The sequence below is a fragment of the Symsagittifera roscoffensis genome, chromosome 6, assembly GCF_963678635.1.
Source record: "Symsagittifera roscoffensis chromosome 6, txSymRosc1.1, whole genome shotgun sequence".
Taxonomy (NCBI): domain Eukaryota; kingdom Metazoa; phylum Xenacoelomorpha; order Acoela; family Convolutidae; genus Symsagittifera; species Symsagittifera roscoffensis.
The window spans coordinates 9,792,872-9,808,166 of record NC_087067.1 but is presented as its reverse complement, the minus strand read 5'-3'; the positions used below and the strand labels follow the sequence as shown (position 1 = coordinate 9,808,166).

The 15,295-nt window shown below is 32.5% G+C and overlaps 2 protein-coding genes across 2 annotated transcripts in view; one reads left to right on the top strand and one right to left on the bottom strand.

The window, feature by feature from the left end:
- Positions 1-15,295, bottom strand: part of LOC134847523 (cyclic nucleotide-binding domain-containing protein 1-like) — a 380,437-nt gene that overhangs the window by 261,032 nt on the left and 104,110 nt on the right. The gene's annotated exons all lie outside the window — the stretch shown is intronic.
- LOC134848202 (uncharacterized) overlaps positions 17-15,295 on the top strand; it is a 31,133-nt gene continuing 15,854 nt past the window's right edge. Inside the window, exon 1 of the mRNA XM_063865575.1 lies at positions 17-418. Coding sequence (XP_063721645.1) covers positions 340-418 — 79 coding nt within the window. The 5' untranslated portion in view covers positions 17-339. The remainder of the gene's footprint in view (positions 419-15,295) is intronic.

Genomic DNA, 15,295 nt, shown 5'->3' with positions numbered 1-15,295 from the left:
GAACTAGCCTATTCAGCAAATATGAGAAAACTTATGAGTTTTCTTGTGAAAACGATAAATTGTTCTCTGGCAAAAGCAACTGATTCCTAAATGAAATCAAGAAATAATCAAACTTCAAACTTAGTTTTAATCTTTTTTAATAGCTTTTTTGTTGTTCCAGAGCCGAGTTTAATTTAAAAAGTTGTCAGGAAATATGAAAAATCGACTGATAGTAAAATATTCGCTCGGTAAAAGCGAAGTTACAACAGCTGTTGAAAACTGGACTGGTGAAAGAACTCTGCTCGTTACTTCATCAAGACGAGAGCCTTCCGAATGGCGGGTTAAGTCGTCTGTTTTTTTATGTGCTCTCGCGACATTGTTCGAGGGTATCAACTCGTCAGCAACGCTCCATTTTTTCCAGACAAAGCTGACGAAAAAGGTACGCTTTATTAACCTGTTAAACTTTAATAAGCTTGATGTATGCCAAAATGGTGCCAAAGCTAGCCAGAAAAAAAGAAACGGAGCAAATCGAACCTAACCCATAAATCATACAATCATATGACCTGTTTGGTAAGAATAACGTTTTACATTGACTGCCGAGCAATTTAAAGTCCAACAATTGTTGAGACTTTGTGTTTTTTGAAAAAGTTGCCTAAAAAGAGCTGTTGTTTAAGAGGAATTGAATTACTCATTAATGACCAATGGGATATGCAAAATCAATTTAATGACTCTATTTATTGTTGTACAAATACAGATTTCCGTTCAATGTTATATCATCAAGTGGTAAAGTACTCAATCAACTGAGACACTTCGACAAAATGTTTTTAATTCTAGTTTTTGAACTTCAGAGATAAGATTTAAACTGCTCCAAAATCTTAAACTTTTGCAAACTTTTACACAACAGTTAGTTTTGATCATTGTTATCTTCACCAGTAAGTTTTGTGAAACAGTTTATCGAAAAATTTTTGTACTAAGAACAGATGATTAGGGAAAATTAATCAAAAACATCTTTTATGGTAGGAGAAATAACGTTAGTTTTCCCCAAAGGTCTGTTCTTTTTCACCAGTTTTTCTCCGGACTTTCAAACAATATTTTATCGTAACAACAAATGATTAACAACAATACAGATTTTATTTGAACTAATCAGTTTGGATTCACACTATGAAAACAGATTCGAGTAAAGATTAAGACAATGCATTGGAAGTCACCCAAAATGGCAGAACAGTAATATATTTAGTTCTAGAATTGTCGGTTAATGCAATCTCTATGACAATGTTGCTTTACTTTAGTTGAATTAAAGAAAACAAAAAAAAAATTAGCAGTAATTTGAGTTGCTCAAGACAAGCGTTATCAAATTGACTTAAATTTTGGATTCAAATCTGAAACAAGAATTTTCGTAAATCAAGGCAAAGCCCTGAATGTTCCGACTGTCCCTTAATTCATATCGATTAGTTTTTGGGAAAAGAAATTGTAGAAAACCTATACGTTTTGATAATATCAAAGTGTAAAATTTTGAGTCGTGTGAAATTGAAACAATCCAATAGCTGAGCCTCAATTCAATTTGGAACGATTTTGTTGTGAGGGATAGTTCGCCACGCATAAATAATTCACGTTACGCTCTCAGCATTATGAATTAACTCTTCAAAGCGCGCCATAACATGGCAAATTCGGCAATTTTCAAACCCCCAGAACTTTAAAAAAAATGAAGGTGAAATATTTTTTACATTTGAACTCAGAAAGTCGATATCTTCAATTTGTTGAAAATTATTTTTTCGATCGATGAAAAATAGACTGAATAAAAAACCACACCGAGCATAAATATTCCGTTTTCTTCGAAAGTCGGAACAAAAACTCAAACATTTCACACAATAACCGTTAGGAAGCACAGTGGACACTAAAGGAAATTTGATTCAATCACAGTGAATTGACTTCCATACTGCCCTATCAGCATTAAAATTGAATGTCCAAAAACACTAAATAAACTCAAAAAACTGCAAATCCTTTTAGTTGCTTTATAAGTTCATAAATTAAACAAAATTGTCTGAGGCTATGCAAAAAGCACACAATTTATGACAACAATCACAAGTATTTTTTTTTGAAAAACGAGTTAGCTAATTTTCAGTTTTTCTGATTTTGGATTATGCAAACTAATGCCACTCATAACTTAAATTAGGTCTCCTCTCAATCTCAAATTTCATCCAGTTTATTCAATTTCCTCCAAAAAATCATCGTTCTGATTCGCTTTTTCATGTTTCAGTTTTTGATATAGCAAATAATTGTTATCTATAAAAAAGATGACCAAATGTCATATAGAGGAAACAATTTCAGATTAATTTAAGTTTAAATGGATAAATTATTTTTAATGAAGACTGAAACACTCTATTCAGTGAACCAGATGCATGATATATAATATCCTCTGATACATAACTCATATTTTGAAATTCCTCTCAATCCAAAATTGAAATCTAAATTATACAGATTGCAACTGCTTGGATAAAATGAAAAAGAAGAGCCGCTTGTTGTGCAAGTAGCCCAGAAATGTTCCTTCATCACTAAACAAGATAGCACACTTTTTCCTTGAAAAATGTACCCATTGGTAGTCAAAATTATCTGGAAAAAAATTGGAAAAACAGACTTTACGCTCAGTTTCAATTTCATCCAATTTACTCGGTTTCCTCCACAAAAAATTGATTCGATTTTTCTAGAGTAGAGAAGCTATTCCAGTTTTTGACTTAGTAAAACTTGGAAAATATATATTTTTAAAATATTATGGTTGTAAGCAAAGAAAATCTAGCTTGTTTGAAACTTGAAGAAAAATTATTATATGTAATCTAAAAAAAATTTGTAAGGTTTACTGAAATGAAATTTACAAAAAAAAAGATTCTCAGATTTCTAAACCAAATTTTGGAACTCTCCTTCTTGTATAATTTCTGTTATGTCTTCTATGCGATATCCTTCTTAAACATAGAAAAACTTTATTGTTTTTTGATTGCAAATTAGATTCAAGGACAATTAAATTTGATGTGAGAAGAAAAAAAACTGCTTACTAAAAACTGAAAATGGATCAGTCAGTCAAATGGGTGTGGCCAATCAGGCGGTGGAGAATATTGTCAAATTTATTTTAATTTTTGAAGTTAATCGATGAAATCGACAATTTGGATGAAATAAACAATTAAAGTATTTGTAGTAATTGTAATGATTGAGATCACCAAAAGGGCAAATGCGAAAAGCGTTATTCAATTAGGCAGAATCGACAAATTGTCAAAAAATAAAACCAATAAAAATTAAGAGATAGATATGAACTAAACTTTCATCTCAACTAGACTTTTATTCAATAATTTTTTTTCGCTTGTTTTTATATATATATATAGATAGATAGATTTGGGGCACTTAGCATAGTGGTAAGACGTTCACTTTAGAATCGTCAGATCGTGTAATCGATCCCATGCCATGGCAATGATAGTGTGCGAGGACGAGCTCTCACTTGACCTCTAGCTTCAGGTCTACCACAACCTGACCAAATTTGGCTGCAAAAGTGCTACCACGTGAAAGTTCTAGACGCACAAAAACGGCCTTGAGTCGCAAAAAACAGCTTCGCTCAACAAAATAACACAGTCTGGAATGTGGGGAAATAATACAAACGGACTATCCTTGACAGGACTGTTAAGGCCTACTGATAGCTCCTCTGCGATTCGCAGGAACTACAATTATTATTATCAATTATATATATATATATATATATATATATATATATATATATATATATATATATATATATATAATAAAATCAAGTCTTATCCCAAATTTTTTCATCGAAATAACACGCAGATATTGTAGAGCAAAAACAGGCATTAATTTTTACAAACTCGAAACCTATTTTTTACAGAACCAGGGCAATATGTAACCGTAGTTTCTTTAACATGAAAAAGAAATTATATACCCAGGCGCTGATCTAGGAATTTTTCGAGGGAGGGGCGGACTTGCAAAAAAGTTTGCAAATTTTATCAATTTTTTTAAGGTTGACCAAATTGATTTTCTGAGCTCTGGCAAATCACTATAAAGACTCTAAATGGCCAAATTTTCTGCGCTTTGAGCAGTCTAAATTCCAACAATTGTTGAGACTATGTATTTTTCGAAATAGTTGTCTAAAAAACAGCTGTTGTTTAAAAGGAGTTGAATTACTCATTAATGACCAATGGGAATTACAAAATCAATTTAATGACTCTATTTATTGTAGTACAAATACAGATTTCCATTCAATGTTATATCATCAAGTGGTAAAATACTCAATCAACTGAGACACTTCGACAAAATGTTTTTAAATCTAGTTCTTGAACTTCAGAGATAAGATTTAAACTGCTCCAAAATCTTAAACTTTTGCAAACTTTTACACAACAGTTAGTTTTGATCAATGTTATCTTCACCAGTAAGTTTTGTGAAACAGTTTATCGAAAAATTTTTGTACTAAGAACAGATGACCAAGAAAAATTAATCAAAACAGCTTTTATGGTAGGAGAAATAACGTTAGTTTTCCCCAAAGGTCTGTTCTTTTTCACTAGTTTTTCTCCGGACTTTCAAACAATATTTTATCGTAACAACAAATGATTAACAACAATACAGATTTTATTTGAACTAATCAGTTTAGATTCACACTATGAAAACAGTTTCGAATAATAAAGATTATGATAAAGCATTGGAAGTCACCCAAAATGGCAGAACAGTAATATATTTAGTTCTAGAATTGTCGGTTAATGCAATCTCTATGACAATGTTGCTTTACTTTAGTTGAATTAAAGAAAACAAAAAAAAAATTAGCAGTAATTTGAGTTGCTCAAGACAAGCGTTATCAAATTGACTTAAATTTTGGATTCAAATCTGAAACAAGAATTTTCGTAAATCAAGGCAAAGCCCTGAATGTTCCGACTGTCCCTTAATTCATATCGATTAGTTTTTGGGAAAAGAAATTGTAGAAAACCTATACGTTTTTGATAATATCAAAGTGTAAAATTTTGAGTCGTGTGAAATTGAAACAATCCAATAGCTAGCCTCAATACAATTTGGAACGATTTTGTTGTGAGGGATAGTTCGCCACGCATAAATAATTCACGTTACGCTCTCAGCATTATGAATAAACTCTTCAAAACGCCCATAATTTAGTCCATAACATGGCAAATTCGGCAATTTTCAAACCCCCAGAATTATAAAAAAAAATTGAAGGTGAAATTTTTTTTTTACATTTGAACTCAGAAAGTCGATATCTTCAATGGCGTATGAAAAAATTTTTGTTGAAAATTAGTATTTCGATTGATGAAAATTAACTGAATAAAAAACCACACCGAGCATAAATTTTCCGTTTTCTTCGAAAGTCGGAACAAAAATACAAACATTCACACCATAACCGTTAGGAAGCACAGTGGACACTAAAGGAAATTTGATTCAATCACAATGAATTGATTCCATACTGCCCTATCAGCATTCAAATTGAATGTCCAAAAACACTAAATAAACTCAAAAAACTGCAAATCCTTTTAGTGGCTCTATAAGTTCATAAATTGAATGAAATTATCTGAGGCTATGCAAAAAGCACACAGTTTATGACAACAATCACAAGCATTTTTTTTGAAAAACGAGTTAGCTAATTTTCTGTTTTTCTGATTTTGGATTATGCAAACTAATGCCACTCATAACTTAAATTAGGTCTCTTCTCAATCTCAAATTTCACCCAGTTTATTCAATTTCCTCCAAAAAATCAGCGTTTTGATTCGCTTTTTCAGGTTCCAGTTTTTGATTTAGCAAAAAATTGTTATCTATCAGAAGATGACCAAATTCATATAGAGGAAACAATTTCAGATTAATTTAAGTTTAAATGGATAAAAATATTTTTTAATAAAGACTGAAACACTCAATTCAGTGAACCAGATGCATGATATAAAACATCCTCTGATACATAACTCAAATTTTGAAATTCCTCTCAATCCAAAATTAAAATCTAAATTATACAGATTGCAACTGCTTGGATAAATAAAAAAAAGAAGAGCCGCCTGTTTTGCAAGTAGCCCAGAAATTTTCTTTCATCAATAAATAAGATAGCACACTTTTTCCTTGAAGAAAGTACCCATTGGTAGTCAAAATTATCTGGAAAAAAATTGGAAAAACAGACTTTACGCTCAGTTTCAATTTTCACCCAATTTACTCGGTTTCCTCCACAAAAAATTGATTGGCTTTTTTAGAGTAGAGAAGCTATTCCAAATTTTGACTTAGTAAACATTGGAAAATAATTTTTTTTTATAATATATTATGGTGTAAGCAAAAAAAATCTAGCTTGTTTGAAACTTGAAGAAAAATTATTTTATATAATCTAAAAAATATTTGTAAGGTTTACTGAAATGAAATTAACAAAAAAAAAAGTTCTCAGATTTCTAACTCAAATATTGAAACTCTCCTCCTTGTATATTTTCTGTTATGTCTTCTATGCGATATACTTCTTAAACATAGAAAAACTTTATTGGTTTTTGATTGGCAAATTAGATTCAAGGATAATTAAATTTGAAACTCTATATTGAGAGATTGTAAATTAAACTTAAAGTGAGAAGAAAAAAACTGCTTACTAAAATCTGAAAATGGATCAGTCAGTCAAATGGGTGCGGCCAATCAGGCGGTGGAGAATATTATCAAATTTATTTAAATTTTTGAAGTTAATCGATGAAATCGACAATTTGGATGAAATAAACAATTAAAGTATTTGTAGTAATTGTAATGATTGAAATCACCAAAGAAAGCAAATGCGAAAAGCGTTATTCAATTAGGCAGAATCGACAAATTGTCACAAAAGAATGCCAATTAAAAAACGAGATAGATATGAACTTAATTTTCAGACTTTTATTCAATAGTTTTTTTTCGCTTATTTTTATTGCGAAGGAAAAAGCAGTTTTCTTGAAAAACAACTAAGTTTTTCAGTACCTAGAAAAAATCTTATTTTATTAGTCCTACTCTAATTTTATAATTTCACTGCTATTATAATTATGGATTCTGCTATTCGCAGAGGCTTCATGACAGGCTGTCCAGCCTGTCTAGGCATAGTCCATTTCTCGTCTTTCCCCACATTACAGACTGAAATATTTTTGCTGAGCGAAGCTTTTTGTTTGCGCCTCAAGGCCTCTAGAACTTTCATGTGGTACCACTAATTTTGCATCCGTAATCGGTCAGGCTGTAGAAGACATGAAACCAGAGATCAAGTGAGTGCTCGTGTTCACACAATATCATTGCCATGGGGTGGGATAGATTTCACCATCTGACGATCTCAAAGTGAACGCCTTACCTTAGAGTACTTTGTAGTCTTTTACGAGTACCTTGTTGTTTTTTTATCAAATTGAAAGTGAAGACAACTTTTTTTTCGGGTGTATATTCGTTTTTTCCATTTTTTGTTTTCCACGCAAAAACATATAACAGAAATAATCATCGGAATGGATCGAGTTGTATATCATATTAAAGACTTTTTTATATCATAATAACAAAATTTTTAAACGCCGATTCAAAAATTTTCCAGTGTGGACAAAACCGGTTTGAGTTCTAGTCTATATAGACTAAAATTAAGAAAACTTGGAACGGGATTTTTTTAACCCTGAGAAAACTTTTCAAATTTTTTTTATTTTTGTTCGAATCACGACTGAACGGTCTTTAATGTGATATATAAACCAATCCATGACTTCAAAGGTTCTCGTCACTTTCAGTGGTCGGAAAAAAATATATTAAATCGTTACGAGACACACCAAAATTTCATCTGCAATAACCCCGGATGACCTTTTCCAAGTTACGTTTCGCCTAGGGTAGTTTTGAACGAAAGTTCACAGTGAATCATACTTATTGGTAATATCCGCATTGCCAGTCTATTCTTAAGATGATTATAATAACCTCGAAATCTACTCACAGACTCTTATTGTTACAACCAGACTGTTCTAAAACAACTTATTTCAGTTAAATCTGATAGAAATATAAATCACCCAATTTGCTTAGCTTTTTGCTTGACTTAAGTCACTTGTACTGCCGTATTTATTATTTTTATTACAAAAACATATATAAAATTTGGTTAATCAATATTTTAATCCACAATTTTGGACTTAAAATGAGAAACGGAATTATACTTGATTCTTTATCTTCGGAAAGCGAAATTGATGATAAATCAGATAGTTCCGACGATTCGGAACCGAGTGAAAACAGTGAACTCGTGCCAATCAAACGGACTGAATTAAAGTGGAAAAACAAGATAGGAGTTGGGCTTTGTGTGAAAGCTACTCTTTTTGTAGCTCTTACTCTATCAATCTGCCCTCCCTTCTTTCCTCAAAAAGCAGTTCAAAAAGGCAAGAATTGTTTTTTACAACTGTGAATTTTGAATTCTGAATTGCAAAGCCAAATATAATGCTTCAGCAGGAAATTGCTTTTTTTTGCGTTTTCTCAAAAATCAACCTGATCATTGGAATTTTTTGCTTCTAAGTTCTTATGTATTTATTCCTTATATTCGAATAAATATATAAGAACTGAGTAGCCAAAAGTTCCATGAGTCACGTTTGTTTTTGAAAAAACGCAAAAAAAATCTGCCTGCTTAAGCAATTTATGATATGGCTTTTCAATTCAAATTTCAAATTTACAACTCAAAAGTAATCAAAAGAAGCCCTTGACCTGTTTGTTAATGGCCAGAACAAGGGTACATTCGTTTTTTTTTATTCAGGTTTTTTGGGGATTCATGAATTTTTTTTCTTTTTTTATGTTTTAGATCGCCCTATTTGCGTTGTGTTGGCTAAGATTTCTCTACTTTATACTTTTCTAATCGATTTATGCTGACAATTTAATGCAAAACTGTTACGCCGGGCAAGTTATCCTGCACTACAAACTGTTCCAAATTGAATTGTGGCAAGCTTATTGGTCTAAATATCGGACTCAGTTGTAAACGCTTAAAATTTGATATTATCAGGCTAAGACCAGTAAAAGGGCATTCGGAAAATTCAGGGCATTACCCTGATACAAAGCTGATTTAAATTATCGTTTTTTTTCACAAATTCAGCAACCAAAAATTAATCCCAATCTATTTGATCGCTTACTGGAAAAACTGTATCAATGCAAGCCTGTTATGCAGCTCAACAGAATTTGAGAAGTGTATAATTTTTTATCTATTTTGTATAAACATTCTTATTTCCGTTTGATAGCCAAAAAAAGTCATTTTTACTATTTAAAACACCATTTTTCTTCAAATAAAATCAGTTTGTAAACTTTTTGCGCGCCCTTTGGAGGTTGAAACCTTGGTAAATTTTTTTGTGCTACAGAAGAGGCTTCGAGTAATTTAAAATTGTCAGTAAATGAAAAAATAGGTTGGGAGTAATTTTTGATTGACTGAACTAAGCAAAAAATGATCATTTTTGGGGGTAAAGATTTGGACGAGAAATTTGCAAAAAGAAATTGCATTGTAATAATTCTGGTTAAGAAAATGAGCAAAACTAGTCTTCGTCTTTTTTGTGTCTAAAATCAAACCATTCTGAGAAAAATGCGTTAAAAAATATTTTCAAGTTATTTTCATTTTGTCATGATAATTTAAATCAGCAGTGTACCAGCACACTCTTTCATTTATTATAATTTTTATTCGCGTTCTCAAGTTTTTTTTGCTCTCGAGATTTTGCATTAGATTGCACAACACACAACCCTTGTAATCTGGAAGAAAAAAAATTTGAAGCCATTTAAATGCGGATAACTTTCTCTTGTCCGGCTAAGGTTTTTTTACCATTGTTTGTGTGAAAGTGAACATTTTCATAAGCTGCCAAGTTTTAACCAATTAAATTTTTGTAAATGGAACGCAATTACAGCCACAGAAGCTGTAGTTGAATGAAATCTAGGACAACAGGCCGACGGAACTTCAAGCCAAAGGGAGTTTTGGTCATTTTTTGTAGTTCAAAGAAATTAAAAATCATCCAGTTTTTGTTATTTAACATAAGCGAATCACTTTTAGACGATTCTAAACTTTGCTCATACGCATTACTCAGTTCAAAGATGACTGGACTTGGCCGGTTTTATTTGGAAATGCATAATGCATAAGTTATACATTAAAAAAAACTTAACTTCAAGGATTTCTGATTTTGACATTCAGAAAGTTTCAACAAAATGCTCAGTTTGTCTTAAATTATCAATATATTTTTTAAAATGTCCGTGAAAAAGACAAGATAATCAAATGGGTTTTCATTTGTTTATCAATTTTGTTATTTGAAAGAAATCCAGGCTTGAAATTTGAAATTTGGCTTGACTTTTTTATATCAAGTGACGGAATGTTTGCGCTTTTTATGTTGGTTTTCTCCAGAAAAAGTTCGACTCTTTAAACAGCCATTTTGAAGGGATTTTTTTTATCATCTGAAAACGACCGGTAGCTTGAGCTCAAGTGTACCAAGAAATGCTCAGTGATATAGTCCCAATATTTGTCCTCGAGTGATTTTTTTCTCCAGACCAATTTTAATTTTTTCTTATCCGAAACGTATTGTGAGTTAGGACCGATGTGGTTAACTCATAGAGTAATTTCGGATAGGGTACACCGTCTGCTCGTCACGCTATCTTATTTTCGGCCGGATAGATTCGTGCAACTTCTTAGTCTAATACCGATCCTAATCTTACTCTTATACTTACTAGTCTCAGGGTGTTTAACTAGTCTCTGCTAGGTTCAATAGATCTAGGGTATACTGGTTTGTTGCGGCTGCTGAAGTTCTCTCGGAGAGACAACTAATTTCTAAGTTAAATTCAAATCTCTCTGTTGCTGAAATTACAAGTAATTTCAGCACTTACAAATAAGTGGGTTGTTAGTTAGATGGATCATGATTGGTTAATATTAAATACTTTACAGTGGTAAAATATCTAATTTATCCAATCATAAAATATAGTTTAGATCAGGTTCCACCCATCCGGGTTTTACAGAGTTTTTTAGAATTATCTTTCTGCAATTCAAAGGATGGATGATGAACGTTGGTATTGGGCGAACATCGTATCTTCGTGTATCTTCTTGTGACAACGACTGTGTTTCCCAACGAAATCAATCTGATTTCAAAACGGTTTGCTATGACGGGTTTTTCTGTATTATGTAGAGAACTTGTTTTGTGTTCAGCCGCGTCTGGGAATGGCGTGGAGATTGTGCGTGGAGGGGATGCCTTGTAACTCGGATCTGTACGTATACTTGAACATCGAGGTGGTCATTGGTCTAGTTCAATGAAGTCCTTTTCTGCGAAGTCAAGTCGTACTCTAAATCTTTTGAGTTGTGATTGTGGACGGTATTTTGGTTGTGGTTGGCCATTCATTTTCGAGTGTAGTGGGGTCACTTTGTCTTTGGATGTTCGTCTTTGTTGTTGTATGCTGATCTATATACTGCAAAGTATGTTTTACATTTTATAAAATTTTTATTAGTTCAATGTTTTAATTATGATTTTGATTAGTTGTTTTCACAAAAGCTTTTTGTTTTAGTTCGGTTATTTTGAAGAGTTACTCACCCTTGAGTACCTCTTATTAAAAATAGGAGTGTGGTCACAAAGCGTGGATGTAGCGCGGTGGGTTAGGCCGGCTATAGAGCATGCTCAGGACGTCCTCTCTGGTGGGTTAGGTCAGGAGTGGGAGTATGATTTTGTGCGGTTTCTGTGAGAGGTCCTGTTATGTGATAACGTTTTATGTTGAGCTTATGGTGGTCTTTCTTATGTTCCGTTGGTTGTGTCCTTTTTTCAAAAATCAAATTGTTTTTGTTATGAGTTTGTCTTTCGACTTTTTTGTGTTTTATTATTTCTTTCTTAGACTTTATAATAGTCTTCAAAAGAATAAATTATCCAGTTTTAAACTGGGTTAATCCGGTTTGGGTACCGTTGGTTTTCTTTTCTTAGTCATGCTGTTATTTTATGATTTGTGGTGTTTAGTAAGCTGCGTTGGTTAGTTTGGTTTAGTATATAATTCCTTTCCAACCGGGTTAAAGGAAAGTTTGAAACTTGTTATTGTATGTTAGAGTTGTTGAGTGTGAAAACTTGAAACTAAAGTTCATTATTTAAACAATTCTTCATGGGCGAGCTGTGCGAGTTTGGATAGAATTCTTGTGCGAGTGAATGAAAATATCAAAAAGTTAGTACTGCATTTTTACTTTATCAATTTACTACATAGAATTTTAATTTTACTGCTAGTTTTGGGGAAAAGTTAAGTTACAAATTTTCATTATTATGAAATTTACTGCTTTTGGGAAAACAATTTATAAATTAATTTACTTCATTTGATATAAATTTTATCAAACTATTTTGTGGAGAATATTAATGAAGTTTAGAATAAATTTAACAAGTTTTTTTTTTGTTTTTCTTGTTTTTTGTAGATGATCGTGGTATGAAGACTAAAAATCTAAAAGAAACATGAGTAAAGAATGGTTAGTATTTATTTTAAATTTATTAAAGAAGAATATGTATAAATTTTACTTACCTGTTAGTCGTCGGGGAAAAAACCGTGGGGGAAGATGTCGTGTATTATTTCTGAATTTGTTAGTAATTTTGCTAGTATGCGAATGATGTTTTTAGTTTGAAGCAGTGGCCAAAGCAATTGAAGTGCTTTAATAGTTTTTAGTTCTTCGGTGTCAACTGCAAACTCATAAGGTGTGTTTTGAATGAGATTATATATTTTGTGACTGTATTTAGTGTTATGGATGAATTCTAATATAGGGATTTCTATAGGTTGGATAAATTCATGTGGGATAAGGAAGGGTCTGGATTCTTCTGCATTAAAGGTCTTCGTGATGGGACAAAATATATACATTTGTGTTATTGGGTCATAGTTGCGGAGGATGCCGTGGATGTTAGTGTCTTTTATGCAATATGTGAAATTTAGAAAAAATGGCGAAGTGTACTTTGAATTAAGAAACTGAAAACGGTGGTGTGGTTGTCTTGATGGAGTGTGGAGATCAAAATGATTTTGTATGAAGCGATAATACGTATATGTGTGGGTTTGTTTAGTGCGTAACATAATGTCGTGTGAGCAGTGCAAATCGCGGAAGTGGAAGGTTTGTGAAAATAATTGAAATTTTTCTTTAAAACTTTCGTAAGCTTGCATGTCGGTTAGTGCTTCAGAAATGATGTGATCAAAATTTCGATCAAATATATTGAGTGTAAATACACATGGTGTTTTGATGAAAATTTTTTCTGTTAGTTGTGGGTTAGCGAAGCGGTCGTCATCTAAAAATTGGTCTTGATTAGATCGGATGATATTATGATCGTAATATTCTAGCGTAAATTCGTTAGCTCGGGGTGCAGTGTATGTTTTTAGTGATTTTTTATATCCTATATAAGTAAATTGTCTGTGTGTTAATGGTGTGGTGAGTCGATATAGCATATCTTGATTTCTTTCTATATCGGTATGAGTGTTAGATAATGGTAGGCAAAGGGGATTAGTAAAATGATAATATGTTGTCCAATGAAGTGTAGGCATTAAAATATGTTCATCTACAAAACTACGTGTGTCGTTAGTGTCGTTAGGTGTGTTTAAAGTATATTGTGGGAATGAAGGTAAGGTGATTGCTAGAAAATCTTTCGTGTTAGTGTGATGTGGATGGTTGATATATTCACGGGCTGTTCCTGGTTTGGTTGGGAATGGATGGTTCGGGAAATTTCTTTTAAAAGTGCGGTAAGCTCTATTAGTGCTATTTGATGATTCGGTGGATGTGAATGATTGTGCTAATGATGTAGTATAAGCTGAAAAGGGTGTAGGAGTAGGTGGATTTGAGGATTCTACTGTGGATGAAATTTGATTTATAGTGAGGGTGTTAGGGTGTATTAGCTGTTGTTGTAGGGTTATAAAATTATCAAGTTCTTGGAGATTTGGGGAGTATCGGGAGAATTAGAAGATCGGTCGGAATGAAATGGAGAATAGGTTGGGGTTACTTGTGAAGCGTAAGAGGGAGTAGAAACGGACAGGAGTGGATTATTTGTTGGGATTGGTCGAAAAGGAGGCTTTGAAAAAACTGAGGAGTTGGTTTGAAAATTTTTGGATGGAGATGGTTCGGAGTCTGCAAATTCGTCAGGGGTTTCTATATTCGGGTTATTTAGTTGTGAAATGGAGTATAAAACTGAAATATCTGAATTAGTGTCTGAATTCATGCTTGATGTTATATTACTATTTGGAAAATCGGGTGGTGGGAAAGCAAAAAGTGGAATTATTGTAATTGGAGTGTTGAGGTTGGTTGGGTGGGAATTTGAGCGGTGTAGTGATCCAAGTTGTCGGCTCATCGTGGGCTAAAAAAATTATTATTTTGAGACTGAAAAGCGGTGGTATGGGGTTGTTCTATAATTTTTTCATATGCATTTTCATCTTGTGAATGATGTGTCATTATGTGTTGTATGGGACTTTGCGATATGTTTGGTCTAAAATTTGGGTTATGTGTTATTGCTAAGTTTCGGAAATTTCGTGGGACTAATGATAATGGATGGTTATGTGGTAGGGGTGGCAACTGTGGTGCTGTAGGCGTTACTTCTATATTATTATGTTCCTCGTCGTACGTGTTCTGTCTTGTCGCTATTTTTGTGTTATATTCTTTTATTTGTGCGTCTAGAAGGATTTTGTTTATTGATGATGAAAAAATTCCAAAAAATCCTGCAAATAGTATGCGTGCTACACTTGCTTGTCTATTTACTTGTGTGTGTATAGCGCATGTATTATAGATTCCTTTTAGTAGTGAGAAAAGAAATCCTATAAAGTTAAACATTGCGTATAAAATAGTCAATTTTTCTAAGATGTAGTAGGGCCATCCTAGAAAATCGAGAATTTCATTTTTTAGTGTAACAAAGCTAAAAATATTTATAGGTGAAAAATCTTGTGGTCTGTTTTTTTCACCGTTTAGATATATATAATTTTTAATGTCTTTAAAATATCCGCTATAATCTTATGCATAGAAGTCTGCAAATCCTGCGGTTTCGGCAAGTTTGCGTAAGTTTTGGTCAATTGATTGTCTTTGTATAGTGTCCATTTGTGTTAATAATTCATGGAATTGTTGTGTTCTAATGTGATGTTGGATATCAGATTTTGAATATATTCCAATTGATTGTAAATCTATATTTGGGTTTCGAGCAATAGCTCTAATGCTTTCGGGTGAAAATTTTTTGATTGATTGCATTAATGTGGGGTATGGAGTAAGAAGATAATATTTATCTTCATCAGGATTCAATTGTAATACATTGTGGCTATTTTCTGATCCACATGGGACTGCGGTATCCCAAAAATATGTTCGTCTTGAGAGTGTGTCAACAAAATGTACTTTATTTTTATAAAAGATAGGGATTCT